Raw genomic sequence first — 19,772 nt, forward strand, 5'->3', positions numbered from 1 at the left:
TGCCCAGACTGATCTTGAACTCCTGGGCTGAAGCAATCCTCCTGCCTCAGCCTCCTAAAGTGCTGAAAGTACAGGAATGAGCCACCACAGTTGGTCTAGTCTTTCATTTTTTGTCTGTTTGTTTGCTTATTTGAGACAGGGTCTTGCCCTGTCACCCAGACTGGAGTGCAGTGGCATGGTAACAGCTCACTGCAGCCTCGACCACCTGGGCCCAAGTGATCCTCCCACCTCAGCCTCCCAAGTAACTGGGACTACAGGCGTGTGCCACCATGGCTGGCTAATTTTTTGTATTTTTAGTATAGATGGGGTTTTTCCATGTTGCCCATGCTGGTCTTGAACTCCTAGGCTCAAGTGATCCACTTGCCTCAGCCTCCCAGTGTGCTGGGATTATAGACATAAGCCTCCACACCCAGTCATTCTGGATATTTCATAGACATGGAATCATACAGTGTGACCTTTTATGTCTGACATCTTTCACTTAGCATAATGTCTTGGAGGGTCATATACCTTGTAGCATGTATTGGCACTTTGTTCTTTTTATGGCTGAATGATATTCCATCGTTTGTATACGTCACAGTTGGTTTATTCATTCATCTACCAATGGACATTTGGGCTGTTCCACTGTTTTGCCTCTTGTGAATAGTGCTGCTATGAACATGGGTGAACTATATTCATGTTTGGGTCCTTGCTTTCATTTCTTTGGAATATATACCTAAGAGTGGAATCGCAGGGTCATGTTTTAATTCTGTGTTTAAGTTTTTGAGAAACTCAAATTGTTTTCCACAGTGACTGAACCATTTTATATTCTGCCTATTGTCTTTTAATCATACTTAGTACATTTATCAATTTTGGAGGGTGGTGACAGGAAACGATATTCAAAATGCTTTTGAGACATGGCCCTGAGATCTGTCTATATTGAGGAACTTACACGGTTACTTGGAAAAATCATTCCTTATTCCACAGTGTTCTTGGTTTAAGCATATAGAAACTTTTCAAGGGATCTCAGCCATTTATAAGGAAGCACTAAGCACTTGTATTACATGACTACATCAGCTAGGCCGTTGGCATGTTCCCAGTAAGAAACACATTTTCCATCATGGACCAGCACATGTGTACATAACATATATACATATATAAAACAGGAAGAAAAGTTTCCAGTACAGTTTTTACCATGTGAGGTGTGTACCCATTATTTTCCATTTATTTTATTCTACTCTGTTTCTGTTTCTGTTTTCAAGGGTTGCTTAGAGTAACTAAATTGATTTCAGGACTCACCAAGGTTTATGACCTTTAGTTTAAAAACACTGAGCTAAGCCTTTTTTTTGTAGATCCAAGGTAAGACTGTGTGTTGCAACATGATTTCTATTATGTAACCCACTTAAATAATAGACAGTTTCCAGAATCTCAATGGGGTTCAGATCCCAAGAATTCTTCATTATATAATTTTCCTTATACAAAAATTTTACTTATCATCTGATTCCTCATGCCCTGTTTCTTACATAGTTCTTTTTGTTTTTTACATGTTCAGTACACATGTGTGTTTTCTGGGGTTTTTGTGTGTGTTTGTTTTTTTTCAGACAGAGTCTCGCTCTGTTGCCCAGGCTGGAGTACAATGGCTCGATCTCAGCTCACTGCAAACTCCGCCTCTCAGGTTCAAGTGATTCTCCTGCCTCAGCCTCCCAAGTAGCTGGGATTACAGGCACCCGCCACCACACCCGGCTAATTTTTTGTATTTTTAGTAGAGATGGGGTTTCACCATGTTGGCCAGGATGGTCTTGAACTGCTGACCTCAGGTGATCCAACTGCCTCAGCCTCCCAAAGTGCTGGGATTACAGGCGTGAGCCACCGCGCGTGGCCCAGGTGTGTGTGTGTGTGTGTGTGTGTGTGTGTGTGTGGGTGTGGGTGGGTGTATTTTTTTTTTCTTGTAGTCTTTTCTTTTTTTCTTCTTTTTTTTGTAAATTTTACTTTGAGTTCTGGGATACATGTGCAGAATGTGCAGGTTTGTTACATAGGTATACATGTGCCATGGTTATTTGCTGCACCGATCAACCCGTCATCTAGGTTTTAGGCCCTGCATGCATTAGGGATTTGTCCTAATGCTCTCTCTCCCCTTGCCCTCCACCCGCCAACAGGCCCCTGTGTATGTTGTTCCCCTCCCTGTGTCCATGTGTTCTCATTGTTCAACTCCTACTTATGAGGGAGAACATGCAGTGTCTGGTTTTCTAGTCCTGTGTTAGTTTGCTGAGGATGATGGCTTCCAACTTCATCCATGTCCCTGCAAAGGACATGATCTCATTCTTTTTTATGACTGCATAGTATTCCATGGTGTATATGTACCACATTTTCTTTATCCAGTCTATCATTGATTGACATATGGGTTGGTTCCATGCCTTTGCTATTGTAAATAGTGCTGCAGTAAGCACATATGTGCATGTGTCTTTATAGTAGAATGATTTATATTCCTTTGGGTGTATACCCAGTAATGGGATTACTGGGTCAAATGATATTTCTGGTTCTAGATCCTTGAGGAATCGCCACACTGTCTTCCACAGTGGTTGAACTAATTTACATGCCCACCAACAGTGTAAAAGCATTCCTAGTTGGGTGTGGTGGCTCATGCCTGTAATCCCAGCACTTTGGGAGGCCAGGGTGGGTGGATCATAAGGTCAGGAGATGGAGACCATCCTGGCCAACATGGTGAAACTCTGTCTCTACTAAAAATACAAAAAAATTAACTGGGTGTGGTGGTGTATGCCTGTAGTCCTAGCTACTCAGAAGGCTGAGGCAGGAGAATCACTTGAACCCGGGAGGTGGAGGTTACAGTGAGCCAAGATCGTGCCGCTGCACTCCAACCTGGCAACAGAGCAAGACTCCATGTCAAAAAAAAAAAAAAAAAAAGTGTTCCTACTTCTCCACAGCCTTGTCAGCATCTATTGTTTCCTTTTTAATACTCGCCATTCTGACTGGTGTGAGATATCTCATTGCAGTTTTGATTTGCATTTCTCTAATGATCAGTGATTATGAGCTTTTTTTCATATGTTTATTGGCTGCATAAATGTCTTCTTTTGAGAAGTGTCTGCTCATATCCTTTGCCCACTTTTTGATTTTTTTTTTTTTCTTGTAAATTTGTTTAAATACCTTGTAGATTCTGGGAATTAGACCTTTGTCAGATGGGTAGATTGCAAAAATTTTCTCCCATTCTGTAGGTTCCCTGTTCACTCTGATGCTAGTTTCTTTGGCTGTGCAGAAGCCCTTTAGTTTAATTAGATCCCATTTGTCAACTTTGGCTTTTGTTGCAGTTGCTTTTGGTGTTTTGTCATGAAGTCTTTGCCCATGCTATGTCCTGAATGGTATTACCTAGGTTTTCTTCTAGGGTTTTTATGGTTTTTGGTTTTACATTTAAGTCTTAAATCCACCTTGAGTTAATTTTTGAGTAAGGTGTTAAGGAAGGGGTCCGGTTTCAGTTTTCTGCATATGGCTAGCCAGTTTTCCCAGCACCATTTATGAAGTAGGGAATTCTTTCCCCATTGCTTGTTTTTGTCAGGTTTGTTGAAGATCAGATGGTTGTAGATGTGTGGACTTATTTCTCTGTGTAACAGAGGTCTCTGTTCTGTTCCATTGGTCTATATGTCTGTTTTGATACCAGTACCATGCTGTTTTGGTTACTGTAGCCCTGTAGTATAGTTTGAAGTCAGGTAGCGTGATGCCTCCAGCTTTGTTCTTTTTGCTTAGGATTGTCTTCACTATATGGGCTCTTTTTTAGTTCCATATGAAATTTAAAGTAGTTTTTTCTAATTATGTGAAGAAAGTCAACAGTAGTTTCATGGGAATAACATAGAATCAATCTATAAATTACTTTGGGCAGTATGGCCATTTTCACGATGTTGATTCTTCCTATCCGTGAGCATGGAATGTTCTTCCATTTGTTTGTGTCCTCTCTTATTTCTTTGAACAGTGGTTTGTAGTTCATCTTGAAGAGGTCCTTCATGTCCCTTGTTAGCTGTATTCCTAGGTATTTTATTCTCTTTGTAACAATTGTGAATGGGGGTTCATTCATGATTTGGCTCTCTGCTAGTCTGTTGTTGGTGTGTAGGAACGCTTGTGATTTTTGCACATTGATTTTGTATCCCAAGACTTTGCTGAAGTCATTTATCAGCTAAAGGAGTTTTTGGGCTGAGACGATGGGGTTTTCTAAATATAGGATCATGTCATCTGCAAACAGAGACAATTTGGCTTGCTCTTTTCCTATTTGAATACTCTTTATTTCTTTTTCTTGCCTTATTGCCCTGGTCAGCACTTCCAATACTATGTTGAATAGGAGTGGTGAGAGAGGGCATCCTTGTCTTACGCCAGTTTTCAAAGGGAATGCTTTCAGCTTTTGCCCATTCAGTATGATATTGGCCATGGGTTTGTCATAAATAGCTCTTATTATTTTGAGATACGTCCCATCAATACCTAGTTCATTGAGAGTTTTTAACATGAAGTGATGTTGAATTTTATTGAAGGCCTTTTGTGCATCTGTTGAAATAATCGTGTGATTTTTGTCATTGGTTCTGTTTATGTGATGGATTATGCTTATTAATTTGCATATGTTGAACCAGCCTTGCATCCCAGGCATGAAGCCAACTTGATTGGTGGATAAGCTTTTTGATGTGCTGCTGGATTCAGTTTGCTAGTATTTTATTGAGGATTTTTGCATTGATGTTCATCAGGGATATTGGCCTGAAGTTTTCTTTTTTTTTGTTGTGTTTCTGACAAGTTTTGCTATCAGGATAATGCTGGCCTCATAAAATGAGTTAGTGAGGAGTCCCTCCTTTTCAATTGTTTGGAATAGTTTCAGAAGGAATGATACCAGCTCCTCTTTGTACCTCTGGTAGAATTTAGCTGTGAATCTACCTGGTCCTGGGCTTTTTTTGGTTGGTAGGCTATTACAGCCTCAATTTCAGAACTTGTTATTGGTCTATTCAAGGATTGAACTTCTTCCTGGTTTAGTGTTGGGAGGGTGTATGTGTCCAGGAATTTATCAGTTTCTTTAGATTTTCTAGTTTATTTGCCTAGAAGTGTTTATAGTACTCTCTGATGGTAGTTTGTATTTCCATGGGTCAGTGGCAATATCCCCTTTGTCATTTTTTATCTATTCGATTCTTCTCTCTTTTCTTCTTAGTCTAGTTAGCAGTCTATCTGTTTTATCGGTTTTTTTCAAAAAACCGGCTCCTGGATTCATTGATTTTTTTTTGAAAGGATTTTTGTGTCTCTATCTCCTTCAGTTCTGCTCTGGTGTTAGTTATTTCTTGTCTTCCTCTAGCTTTTAGATTTGTTTGCTCTTGCTTCTCTAGTTCTTTTAATTGTGATGTTAGGGTTTTGATTGGAAATCTTTCTAGCTTTCCAATGTGGGCATTTAGTGTTATAAATTTCCCTCTTAACACTGCTTTAGCTGCATCCCAGAAATTCTGGTATATTGTCACTTTTTTCTTATTGGTTTTAAAGAACTTTTTGATTTCTGTCTTAATTTCATTATTTACCCAGGAGTCATTCAGGAGCAGGTTGTTCAATTTCCATGTAGTTGTATGGTTTTGAGGGAGTTTTTAAATCTCGAGTTATAATTTGATTGCACTGCGGTCTGAGAGACTGTTCGTTATGATTTCAATTCTTTTGCATTTGCTGAGGAATGTTGTATTTGTAATTATGTGGTCTATTTTAGAGGAATATATATTCCTCTAAATGTTGTCTTGGCGTGGAGAGTTCTGTAGATATCCATCAGGTCCACTTGATCCAGAGCTGAGTTCAAGTCTTGAATATCCTTGTTCATTTTCTGTCTTGTTGATCTGTCCAGTATTGACACTGGGGTGTTAAAACTGCCACCACTGTCGTGTGGCAGTTTAAGTCTCCTTGTAGGTCTCTAAGAACTTGTTTTATGAATCTGGATCCTCCCATATTGGGTTTATATAAATATATATGTATTTTGTTTGTTTGTTTGTTTGTTTGTTTGTTTTGAGATGGAGTCTCGCTCTGTTGCCCAGGCTGGAGTACAGTGGTGCAGTCTCGGCTCACTGCAAGCTGCCTTCCGGGTTCATGCCATTCTCCTGCCTCAGCCTCCCGAGTAGCTGGGACTACAAGCGTTCATCACCACGCCCGGCTAATTTTTTGTATTTTTAGTAGAGACGGGGTTTCACTGTGTTAGCCAGGATGGTCTCGATCTCCTGACCTTGTGATCTGCCTGCCTTGGCCTATAATTCCAGCTACTCAGGAGGCTGAGGTAGGAGAATCGCTCAAAATTTTGAGTTCTACCAAATCTTCTCATCTTTGTGTCCCCAGTTCACAGGCCCAGTGCCTAATAGATATAGGTTCCCACTGAATACTTAGTGAGGGAGGTGGGTATTGGTTTCTTCAGCAGCTGTGACCTCCATCCCATTGTGTGCAAAGTAGGAAGGCATTGGCTCTATGTTTGTATTTTTTGTTAGTCACACAATTAAGGAACTCAGGCAGGTGTGGTGGCTCACTCATGCCTGTAATCCCAGCAGTATGGGAGGCCAAGGCAGGAGGATTGCTTGATGCGGGAGTTGGAGACCAGCCTGGGCAACAAAGCAAGACCTGTCTCTACCAAAAAAAAAAAAAAAAAAAATTAATTGAAAACTTTTAAAAATTAGCTGGGCACAGTGGTATGCACTTATAGTCACAGCTACTCAGGAGGCTGAGGCTGAAGGATTGGTTGAACTCAGGAGTTTGAGGCTGTCAAAGGTTTTTCCAAAGGCTAAAAAGGTTTTTTTTAAAACTTGTTATAGGCTGGGCACGGTGGCTCACGTCTGTAATCCTAGCGCTTTGGGAGGCCAAGGCAGGTGGATCACCTGTCGTCAGGAGTTCAAGACCAGCCTGGCCAATATGGTGAAACCCATCTCTACTAAAAATACAAAAATTAGCTGGGCGTGGTGGCGCATGCCTGTAATCCTAGCTACTCGCGAGTCTGAGGCAGGAGAATCGCTTGAACACAGGAGGCAGAGGTTGCAGTGAGCCAAGATTGTGCAATTGCACTCCAGCCTGGGCAACAGAGTGACTCCATCTAAAAAAAAAAAAAAAAGATATATATACATAAAATTTGGGGACCTACTTTTTTAACCTTATGTTATTTTATAAATATTTTTCCATATTGTCATGTAATAGTCATATTTATTATCTTAATGTCTGCATAATATTCCTTTGATTTACTATAATTTTTTCATTTCCCTATCACAGAAGTTGTTACTCATTTTTTGCTATTAATATTATATTTAGTGTTCCAGTGAATATCTTCATACAAATATTTCCCTGTACAGAATTTCTTAGTTCTTTTGAGTTACTTCATTTCAGTAAGTTCCCAGAAGTACAATTTATTGGCCAAACTCTATAAACCACTTTTTTCCTTTGGTTTTTGTTGCTGTTAAATACTTGATTATTTTCAGTTTGTTTATTATTTGTTTCTATGCTTAAATTCTATTGTAGTTGTATTATTACTAATAAAAAGTTGTATGATTCTTATTGCCAGCTGTTGGGTTTTGGGATACATGAATCCAGTTCCTCCAAAATAAAGAACTGCCATAAAGTAGCAGGGCTGGAGGAAGTCCCCATAAATACAGTAGGAACATTTTATACGTTTCTGTGGGGATTCTGTAACTGTAGTGTAAAAAAAAAATCTGTTCTGCAGGAACTTAGGATTTAATATTCCCCTCACTTAGCAGTTAAGAAAATGAAGTAACATAAAGAACAGGGTAAGGAAGTTACAGTGAAAAAATAACTGTATCTATTAAATCCTTAAGAAATAGCAAGTTAAACTAAAAGCTTAAATGCTTAAAGTGGAAGACCACATATACTCTTATTGTCTTACAGCTTGATTCTTCCCAGGGAAATAGATTGTTCTTTTTTCTTTCCTATATGTGGTAGAAATTTGTAGATGAAAAACTCATCCCTAACCTTAGAAATACTATTTTTTCAATAAATAACTTGTTGCCTTTAATTTCACAAATTTCGTGTAATTGTATTCAATATAGTGTATTTAATATGTACAGAATTTAAAGTATAGTTGCCAGCCCCAGTTTGTATGTGATTGCTCACATATGTTAAAGTAAGTCAAAATAAGTCAAAAAAAGGAAAAAAAAAAACCTATCCTAATCTCATTTGTTAAAGCAAGAGACAAAGCTGTTTATGATTATTTGGCTTGTACATGATTGAGTTTTATTTAAATACTGGCGGTTAAACTTTTATCTATGAAACTCTGAAAACATTCTCATTCACGTTCCCTGGAGACTGCAGCATACCAGTTTTGATTTATTTATTTATTTAGTTAGTTAGTTAGTTAGTTAGTAGTTAGTTAGTTAGTTAGTTAAGGAAAACTGTTTCTCATCTTCAATATTTATAGCCAGGTCACTGGAATATACCCTCTCATATCTGATTGTATAAGCATTACTTAAAATAGTACCATGCTTATCATCATTCCACCCAATGCAACTCCACATTCTGTCATTGTTACTCCCACTTTCCTAGATACTCAGTTTTAAGACCTTGGAATCATTCATGACTCTTACACTTCTCTCCAATACCTAGTTAATCTCTAGGTCTTAATTTCAGTGTTTTCAGTGTCTCCCTCTCCCCCTTTCCTTCCTGTTCTCCATTGCTACCACTTTAGTCCTGGGACTCATTACTCCTAGACAATTCCAACAGTCTAATTGGTTGCTTTTCCTCCAGTCCATCCCCACTTCATTGTGTCTCGCACACTACTTAACTGTTCAGCCCCACATTTAAGATCCTCTGAAATCTGACCATTATCCAGCTCCCAACTTCATCTGCAGTAGTCCAAGAGAACCAGTCAAAATGGAGTTTCTTTTAACTGTTCCCCGTATGCACTGTCTGTATTGTCAGCTTCTGAGTGACATGAATTTGCTCCACCACTTTTCCTCCTAACCTGAGCCCAAACCTACCTTCTCTCAAGTCTTCCTATTTGCCCCAGCTGCATTAATTGGCTGCACTCCCCTTCATCAGGTGCTAGCCATGCATGCTCCACTGTATTATCATTTACTTATTGTTTACCTGCCTGTACTAGCAGAATATAAACCCAAGATGGGCAAACATTACATCTTAAGTCTCTCTGTGTCCCCCACTGCCATGGTAGAAAATAATAGACTAATAGTTGAGAAGGTGGACTTTTAAGTGACACAAACCTAGGTGAATTCTGTTTCTGCCACTTCCTGGCTATATGACCTTGAATATGTTATTACATTTCTGTTAGCCACTATGCAAAGTGGGCAGGCTTATAACCCTACCAAAGGGTTTTCGAAAGGATTAAATAAGATATATGTATGCAATGTGCTTATTACAATACCTGATATGTAATAAATAAGTGATGGTAATTATTATTATTATTATGATCATGCTAACTGCTCAATGTTTGTCGGTCACAGCATGATGCACTTTCAAGAATTGTATAATTTATCCCTTGTCATCAGTCAGGTGACTACATATATCATATGATAATAGTGTTAGAGGTTTTTCTTTTAGGCTACATGCAACTTGAATATGGGGTATGTAATTTTTTTATTGTTTAGTGATAAAAAATTATTCCTGGTTTATTCCAGGAAATTGCTTTACTTAGAGCCTAACCTATTGCAAAAAAATGCAAACTTTGTGAAAACAAAACTTAAAAAAAATTACCTTTCTTGCATACAGTTGTTGCTTCTCTTCCAAGAAAGACATTTTTTTTTGCAGCAGAAAATATCTTCTCATATAGGGAGAGTAGATTCTGAAACTAAAAATACTTATAGAAAGTGCCAGAACTTAGAAAGGTGACCTTTTCACATGCTATATCAAGTACTCTATCACTTAAATGCAAATGAATCCTTTTACAGAATTTAAAGTAGCTAATAAGAAAAATAAATCTAAAGTTACTTTAAAAATTGCAGGCTAAGTACAAAACATTTTTAAACTTTCATCTCTTTGACAGCAAAGTGTTAGAATACAAGTGCTGTAAGAGGAGCATTTAAAAACTACTGAAGAATGTTCTGTTCATAAATTAACAAAAAGGCAAATAAACTTAGCCTTAGAGTAAAAACCAGCAAACCATACCAGCACCCAAATAGTCATACACCAGGGTGTTCTGAGGACATTACTTTAGCAGCCATTTCCCAGAGGTAGTTGGGGCTTGCAGCACAACTAGATTTAAACAGAAGAATCGTGGGAGTTCCAGGGTTGTACCAGCGCTATCAGTAGGAACATCTGACACAAAATGTATTCATTCCATGTGGAATTAGTCTGTATCATTTGTCTTCAGCTAATCTAGAATGAAAGATGTGGTTCCCGTCACCTTTTTTCTGTCTTCTTCAATGATAAAGCGTATTTTACAATCTTTTTATTTTTATTTGTTTAATAGGGATCACATGCAGTGGTCTAAGGAAGAAGAAGCAGCAGCCAGAAGAAAAGTAAAGGAAAACTCAGCTGTGCGAGTCCTTCTCGAAGAGCAAGGTAGCCAACTGTGTGCTGTAGCTCCTAGAGCCAGAGCTTTAGTCACTTTTCCTCCTCCTCGTGTCATTGCTTCTGAGAGTTCTTAGCCTCTCCTGATGCCAGTCCTCTTGTTCCATTTGGTAAAATTCCCAGTTCTTCCAGTGTAGTGGGACCAAAGTTAATGAAATTTGTATTCACCCTATAATTGGGTCTTTGAGTAGTCATATTATTGCTTTTTCTGGGAGATATACACATGGGTGGCATTTCAAACAAAATATGAAAACATAATTTTAAACTTTTCCACTTGCTATGCTGCTATTACTATGCTATTATGCATTTCACTTCCTAGGAACTTTGAGCAAATTTATAAACTTTGAGCAAAGAAGATAAAGTCACATCAAAATGATGCTGAAGTTTTAGGATAAATATAAAGTTTCAGTAAGGATTGAAGGCAGTTTTCTTGAAGGCCTTTATATTTGAGTTTAATTTAGGTAAAGCCTTGCCAACCTTCATAAATGGCTTTTTAAAACTTGGCCTATGCTACCATGAAAAAAATTCAGGAGCTGGGCGCTGTAGCTCACACCTGTAATCCCAGCACTTTGGGTGACCGAGGTGGGCAGATCACGAGGTCAAAAGATTGAGACCATCCTGGCCAACATGGTGAAACCCTGTCTCTACTAAAAATAACAAAGATTAGCTGGGCGTGGTGGTGCATGTCTGTAGTCTCAGCTACTCAGGAGGCTGAGGCAGGAGAATCCCTTGAACTCGGGAGGCAGAGGTTTCAGTGAGCCAAGATCGCGCCACTGTACTCCAGCCTGGAGACAGAGCGAGACTCCATCTCAAAAAAAAAAAAAAAAAAAACAAGAAATGTTGATGCCATGTTATGGCTTCTATGAATAGAGCTGCAGTAGACATGGGAGTGCAGTTATCTCTTTGATATATTGATGTCCTTTCTTTTGGATAAATACCCAGTAGTGGCATTGCTAGATGATATGGTAGTTCTATTTTTAGTTTTTTGAGGAAACTCCACACTATTTTCCATAGCAGTCATACTAATTTACATTCCCACCAATAGTGTATGAAGGTTCTCCTTTTTCCACATCCTCACCAGCATCCATTCATTATTCCATGTCTTTTTGATATATGCCATTTTAGCTGAGGTGAGATGATATCTCATTGTGGTTTTGATTTGCATTTCTCTGATGATTAGTGACATTGAGCATTTTTTCATATAGCTGTTGGCCATATGTATGTCTTCTTTTGAGAAATATCTATTCAGATCTTTTGCCCCCCCCCCTTTTTTTTTTTTTTTTTTTTGAGACAGGGTCTTGTTGTCCAGTCTGGAGTACAGTGATGAGATCATGGCTCACTGCAGCTTTAACTTTCCTGGGATCAGGTAATCCTCCCACCCCAGCCCAGGTTGGTCTGAAACTCCTCATCTTCCCAAAGTGCTGTGTTACAGGAGTGAACCACTGCCCCAACCTTGCACATTTTTAAATCTGATTTTTTTTTTTTTTTTTGGCTATTGAGTTGTTTGAGCTCCTTAATATACTCCAGTCGTTAATCCCTTGTCAAATGGGTAGTTTGCAAATATTTTCTTCCATTCTGTGGGTTGTCTCTTTACTTTGTTCATTGTTTCTTTGCTGTACAGGCACTTGTTAGTGTGACATAATCCCATTTTCTATTTTTGCCATGCTTGCTTTTGCTTTTGAAATCTTTTGACAAATGACAAAACAGACAAATAAAAATGCTCCAATGTCCTAGAGCATTTCCCCCAATGTTTTCTTCTAGTAGTTTCATAGTTTCAGGTCATAGATTTAAGTCTTTAGTCCATTTTGATTTGATTTTTGTATATAGTAAATGAGAGTCTAGTTTCATTCTTCTGCTTATAGTTTTCCAGTTTTCCCAGCACCTTTTATTGAAGAGACTGTCCTTTCCCCATTGTATGTACTTGATACCTTTGTCAAAAATGGGTTGGTTGTAAATCTATGGATTTCTATGTGGGTTCTCTATTCTCTTCCATCAGTCAATGTGTCTGTTTTTATGCCAGTACCATGCCAGTTTGGTTACTGTAGCTTTGTAATATGTTTTTAAGTCAGATGCCTCCAGCTTTTTTTTTTTTTTTTTTTTTTGGAGACAGAGTTTTTCTCTGTTGCTCAGGCTGGAATGCAATGGCACGACTCTCAGCTCACTGCAACCTCTGCCTCCCAGGCTCAAGCAATTTTCCTGTCTCAGCCTCCCAAGTAGCTGGGATTACAGGTGCCCACCACCACACCCAGCTACTTTTTGTATTTTTAGTAGAGATGGGGTTTTGCCATGTTGGCCAAGCTGGTCTTGAACTCCTGACCTCAGGTGATCCGCCCACCTCTGCCTCCCAAAGTGCTGGGATTACAGGTGTGAGCCACCACACCTGGCCTCAGCTTTGTCCATTTTGCTCAGGATTGCTTTGGCTATTCTGGATCTTTTATGGTTCTATAAAAATTGTAGGGGCCAGGCACAAGTGGCTCACACTTGTAATCCAGCATTTTGGGAAACCTAGACTAAAGGATTGCTTGAGCCCAGGAGTTCAAGACCAGCTTGGGCAATATGGCAAAAACCTGTCTCTACAGAAAACAAGTGTTGTGGTCATGCGCCTGTAGTCCCAGCTACTCATGGGGCTGCAGCTGGAGGATCATTTGAACCCGGGAGTTTGAGGCTGCAGTAAGCTGTCATTGTGCCACTGCACTCCAGACTGGGTGACAGGTGAGAATCTGTCTCAAAAAAAAAAAAAGAAAAAGAAAAAAATTTCAGGATTTTGTTATTTTTTTTTCTATTTCTGTGAAGAATGTCATAGGTATTTTGTTTGGGATTCCATTGAATCTATAAATTGCTTTGGGTAGAGTTGTCATTTTAACAATATTAATTATTTGCACCCATCATCAGCATGGAATATCTTCCCATTTTTTAATGTCCTCTTTAATTTCTTTTATGAATGTTTTATAGTTTTCCTTGTATAGATCTTTCACGTCTCTGATTAAATTGTTTTCTAGGTATCTTATATTCTTTGTAGCTATTGGAAATGGGATTACTTTCTTGATTTCTTTTTCAGATTGTTCACTATTGGCATATTTAAGTGCTACTGATTTTTGTGTGTTTATTTTGTATCCTGCAATTTTACTAAATGTATCAGTTCTAACAGTGTTTTGGTAGTCTTTGGGTTTTTCTAAGTATAAGATCATATTGTTGGCTGGGCACAGTGGCTCACGCCTGTAATCCCAGAACTTTGGGGGGCCAGGGTGGGCAGATCACTTGAGGCCAGGAGTTCGAGACCAGCCTGGCCAACATGACGAAACCCTATCTCTACTAAAAATACAAAAAATTAGCCAGGAGTGATGGTGCATCCCTGTAGTCCCAGCTACTCAGGAGGCTGAGGTGGGAGAATCGCTTGAACCCAGGATGCAGAGGTTGCAGTGAGCCAAGATCACCTTTGCACCACTACACTGCAGCCTGGGTGACAGAGTGAGACCCTATCTCAAAAAAAAAAAAAATTGTCTTTGAATAAGGCTAATTTAATTTCTTCCTTTCCAACTTGGCTACCCTTTATTTCTTTCTCTTGCCTGATTTTTGTGGCCAGGACTTCTGGTATTATGTTAAATTAAAGTGGTAAAAGTGGGCATCATTGCCTGTTCCAGATGGATGAATGGATAAAGAAAATGTGATATATATACACAATGGAATATTATTCAGCCATAAAGAAAGAATGAAATCTTATCATTTGCAGCAACATGGAGGAACTGGAGGTCCTTATGTTAAGTTAAATAAGTCAAGCACAGAAAGACAAATATTGCATGTTCTCATCCATATGTGGGAGCTAAAACAGTGCATGTTATGAAAATAGAGAATAGATTGGTAATTACCAGAGGCCGGGAAGGGGTGGGAGGTGAAGAGAGATTGATGAATGGATACAAATATACAGTTAGATAGAAGGAATAAGACCTCATGTTCAATGGATCAGTAGGGTGACTAGTTCACAGTAATCTACTGAACATTTCAAAATAGCTAGAAGAGGCCGGATGAGGTGACATATGCCTATAATCCCAGCACTTTGGGAGCCCAAGGTGAGGGGATCACCTGAGATCAGGAGTTCAAGACCAGCCTGGCCAACATAGTGAAACCCCATCTCTACCAAAAATATAAAATTAGCCAGGTCTGGTGGCACACACCTGTAGTCCCTGCTACTCAGGAGGCTGAGGCAGGAGAATCACTTGAACCCAAGAGGCGGAGGTTGCAGTGAGTCAAGATCACACCATTGCACTCCAGCCTGGGTGACTGTCTCCAAAAAAAAAAAATTGCTAGAGAATAAATGTTTCTAGCATGAAGAAAAGACAAATAGGTGCAGTTCCAAGATGGCCGAATAGGAACAGCTCAAGTCTACAGCTCTCAGCATGAGCAATGCAGAAGATGGGTGATTTCTGCATTTCCAACTGAGGTACCAGGTTCATCTCACTGGGGCTTGTCAGACAGTGGGTGCAGGACAGTGGGTGCAGCCCATAGAGCGTGAGCTAAAGCAGGGAGAGGCATCACCTCACCCAGGAAGCGCAAGGGGTCAGTGAATTCCCTTTCCTAGCCAAGGGAAGCCGTGACATACGGCACCTGGAAAATCAGGTCACTCCCACCCTAATACTGCGCTTTTCCAATAGTCTTAGCAAACGGCACACCAGGAGATTATATCCTGCACCTGGCTTAGAGGGTCCCACACCCACGGAGTCTCACTCATTGCTAGCACAGCAGTCTGAGATCCAACTGCAATGCGGCAGTGAGGCTGGGGGAGGGGCGCCTGCCATTGCTGAAGCTTCAGTAGGTTAACAAAGCAGCCGGGAAACTCGAACTGGATGGATCCCACCGCAGCTCAAGAAGACCTTCCTGCCTCTGTAGACTCCACCTCTGGGGGCAGGGCATAGCTGAACAAAAGGTAGCAGAAACTTCTGCAGATTTAAATGTCCCTGTCTGACAGCTATGAAGATAGTAGTGGTTCTCCCAGCATGGAGTTTGAGATCTGAGAACGGACAGACTGCCTCCTCAAGTGGGTCCCTGAACCCTGAGTAGCCTAACTGGGAGGCACCTCCCAGTAGGGGCTGACTGACACCTCATATGGCCGGGTGTCCCTCTGAGATGAAGCCTCCAGAGGAACGATCAGATAGCAACATTTGCCGTTCTGCAATATTTGCTGTTCTGCAGCCTCCGCTGGTGATACCCAGGCAAACAGGGTCCGGAATGGACCTCCAGCAAACTCCAGCATACTTGTAGCTGAGGGTCCTGACTGTTAGAAGGAAAACTAACAAACAGAAAGGACATCCACACCAAAACCCCATCTGTGTGTCACTATCATCAAAGACCAAAGGTAGATAAAACCACAAAAATGGGGAGAAACCAGAGCAGAAAAGCTGAAAATTCTAAAAATCAGAGTGCCTCTTCTCCTCCAAAGGAACACAGCTCCTCACCAGCAACGGAACAAAGCTGGACCGAGAATTACTTTGACAAGTTGAGAGAAGTCAAAGGCTGCAGAAGATCGGTAATTAGAAACTTCTCTAAGCTAAAGGAGGATGTTTGAACCCATCTCAAAGAAGCTAAAAACCTTGAAAAAAGTTTAGACGAATGGCTAACTAGAATAAACAGCATAGAGAAGACCTTAAATGACCTGATGGAGCTGAAAACCATGGCATGAGAACTACATGACATATACACAAGCTTCAGGAGCCAATTCGATCAACTGGAAGAAAGGGTATCAGTGATTGAAGATCAAATGAATGAAATGAAGTGAGAAGAGAAGTTTAGAGAAAAAAAGAGTAAAAAGAAATGAACAAAGCCTCCAAGAAATATGGGACTATGTGAAAAGACTAAACCTATGTCTGATTGGTGTACCTGAAAGTGATGGGGAGAGTGGAACCAAGTTGGAAAACACTCTTCAGGATATTCTCCAGGATAACTTCCCCAACCTAGCAAGGCAGGCCAACATTTAAATTCAGGAAATACAGAGAACGTGACAAAGATACTCCTCAAGAAGAGCAACTCTAAGACACAGAATTTTCAGAATCACCAAAGTTGAAATGAAGGAAAAAATGTTAAGGGCAGCTAGAGAGAAAGGTCGGGTTACCCACAAAGGGAAGCCCATCAGACTAACAGCAGATCTCTCGGCAGAAACTCTACAAGCCAGAAGAGAGTGGGGGCCAATATTCAACATTCTTCAAGAAAAGAATTTTCAACCCAGAATTTCATATCCAGCCAAAAACTAAGCTTCATAAGTGAAGGAGAAATAAAATCCTTTACAGACAAGCAAATGCTGAGAGATTTTGTCACCACCAGGCCTGCCTTACAAGAGCTCCTGAAGGAAGCACTAAACGTGGAAAGGAACAGCCGATACCAGCCACTGCAAAAACATGCCAAATTGTAAACACCATTGATGCTAGGAAGAAACTACATCAACTAACGAACAAAATAACCAGCTAACATCATAATGACAGGATCAAATTCACACATAACAATATTAACCTTAAATGTAAATGGACTAAATGCTCCAATTAAAAGACACAGACTGGCAAATCGGATAAAGAGTCAAGACCCATCAGTGTGCTGTATTCAGGAGACCCATCTCACATGCAGAGACACACATAGGCTCAAAATAAAGGGAAAGAGGAAGATCTACCAAGCAAATGGAAAAAAAAAAAAAAAAATTGCAGGGGTTGTAATCCTAGTCTCTGATAAAACAGACTTTAAACCAACAAAGATCAAAAGAGGCAAAGAAGGCCATTACATAATAATAAAGGGATCAATTCAACAAGAAGAGCTAACTGTCCTAAGTATATATGCACCCAATACAGGAGCACCCAAATTCATAAAGCAAGTCCTTGGAGATGTACAAAGAGACTTAGACTCCCACACAATAATAATGGGAGACTTTAACACTCCACTGTCAACATTAGACAGATCAACGAGACAGAAAATTAACAAGGACATCCAGGAATTACACTTAGCTCTGCACCAAGCGGCCCTAATAGACATCTACAGAACTCTCCACCCCAAATCAACAGAATATACATTCTTCTCAGCACCACATCACAGTTATTCCAAAATTGACCACATAGTTGGAAGTAAAGCACTCCTCAGCAAATGTAAAAGAACAGAAATTTTAACAAACTGTCTCTCAGGCCACAGTGCAATCAAACTAGAATTCAGGATTAAGAAACTCACTCAAAACCACTCAACTACATGGAAACTGAACAACCTGCTCCTGAGTGACTACTGGGTACATAAGGAAATGAAGGCAGAAATAAAGATGTTCTTTGAAACCAATGAGAACAAAGATACATCGTACCAGAATCTCTGGGACCCATTTAAAGCAGTGTGTAGAGGGAAATTTATAGCACTAAATGCCCACAAGAGAAAGCAGGAAAGATCTAAAATTGACACCCTAACATCACAATTAAAAGAACTAGAGAAGCAAGAGCAAACACATTCAAAAGCTAGCAGAAGGCAAGAAATAACTAAGATCAGAGCAGAACTGAAGGAGATAGAGACACAAAAAACCCTTCAAAAAAATCAAGGAATCCAGGAGCTGGTTTTTTGAAGAGATCAACAAAACTAATAGACTGCTATCAAGACTAATAAAGAAGAAAAGAAGAAAAGAGAGAAGAATCAAATAGACGCAATAAAAAATGATAAAGGGGATATCACCACCGAGCCCACAGAAATACAAACTGCCATCAGAGAATACTATAATCACCTATGTGAAAATCAACTAGAAAATCTAGAAGAAATGGATAAATTCCTGGACACATACACCCTCCCAAGACTAAACCAGGAAGAAGTTGAATCCCTGAATAGTCCAATAACAGGCTCTGAAATTGAGGCAATAATTAATAGCCTACCAACAAAAAAAAGTCCAGGACCAGACAGATTCACAGTCGAGTTCTACCAGAGGTACCAAGAGGAGCTGGTACCATTCCTTCTGAAACTATTCCAATCAATAGAAAAAGAGGGACTCCTCCCTAACTCATTTTATGAGGCCAGCATCATCCTGATACCAAAGCTTGGCAGAGACACAACAATAAACGAGAATTTTAGACCAATATCCCTGATGAACATCAATGCAAAAATCCTCTATAAAACACTGGCAAACCAAATCCAGCAGCACATCAAAAAGTTTATCCACCGTGATCAACTGGGCTTCATCCCTGGGATGCAAGGCTGGTTCAACATATGCAAATCAAATGTAATCCATCATATAAACAGAACCAAAGACAAAAACCACATGATTATCTCAATAGATGTAGAAAAGGCCTTTGACAAAATTCAACAGCCCTTCATGCTAAAAACTCTCAATAAATTTGGTATTGATGGGACATACCTCAAAATAATAAGCGCTATTTATGACAAACCCCCAGCCAATATCATACTGAATGGGCTAAAACTGGAAGCATTCCCTTTGAAAACTGGCACAAGACAGGGATGCCCTCTCTCACCGCTCCTATTCAACATAGTGTTGGAAGTTCTGGCCAGGACAATCAGGCAGGAGAAAGAAATAAAGGGTATTCAATTAGGAAAAGAGGAAGTCAAATTGTCCCTGTGTGCAGATGACATGATTGTATATTTAGAAAACCCCATTGTCTCAGCCCAAAATCTCCTTAAGCTGATAAAGCAACTTCAGAAAAGTCTCAGGATAGAAAATCAATGCGCAGAAATCACAAGCATTCCTATACACCAATAACAGACAAACAGAGAGCCAAATCATGAGTGAACTCCCATTCACAATTGCTTCAAAGAGAATAAAACACCTAGAAATCTAACTTACAAGGGATGTGAAGGATCTCTTCAAGGAGAACTACAAACCACTGCTCAGTGAAATAAAAGAGGACACAAACAAATGGAAGAACATTCCATGCTCATGGATAGGAAGAATCAATATTGTAAAAATGGCCATACTGCCCAAGGTAATTTATAGATTCAATGCCATTCCCATCAAGCTACCAATGACTTTCTTCACAGAAGTGGAAAAAACTACTTTAAAGTTCATATGGAACCAAAAAAGAGCCCACATTGCCAAGACAATCCTAAGCCAAAAGAACAAAGCTGGAGGCATCATGGTACCTGACTTCAAACTGTACTACAAGGCTGCAGTAACCAAAACAGCACGATACAGGTACCAAAACAGAGATATAGACCAATGGAACAGAACAGAGCCCTCAGAAATAATACCACACCTCTACAGCCATCTGATCCTTGACAAACCTGAGAAAAACAAGAAATGGGGAAAGGATACCCTATTTAATAAA

General features: G+C 39.8%; 1 protein-coding gene across 9 annotated transcripts in view; it reads left to right on the plus strand.

Annotated features, from left to right (window-relative positions):
* METTL8 (methyltransferase like 8) overlaps positions 1 to 19,772 on the plus strand; it is a 117,929-nt gene that overhangs the window by 54,532 nt on the left and 43,625 nt on the right. For all 9 annotated transcript variants that reach the window (XR_004441709.1, XR_004441710.1, XM_033231152.1 and 6 more), the window contains one exon: positions 10,394 to 10,485. Coding sequence is in view for 7 of the 9 variants with exons in the window: in XM_033231152.1 (XP_033087043.1) it covers positions 10,394 to 10,485 (92 nt within the window). In the remaining 2 variants the exon portion in view is untranslated. The remainder of the gene's footprint in view (positions 1 to 10,393; positions 10,486 to 19,772) is intronic.

The sequence above is a fragment of the Trachypithecus francoisi genome, unplaced genomic scaffold (assembly GCF_009764315.1).
Source record: "Trachypithecus francoisi isolate TF-2019V2 unplaced genomic scaffold, Tfra_2.0 Lachesis_group13, whole genome shotgun sequence".
NCBI classification, from domain to species: domain Eukaryota; kingdom Metazoa; phylum Chordata; class Mammalia; order Primates; family Cercopithecidae; genus Trachypithecus; species Trachypithecus francoisi.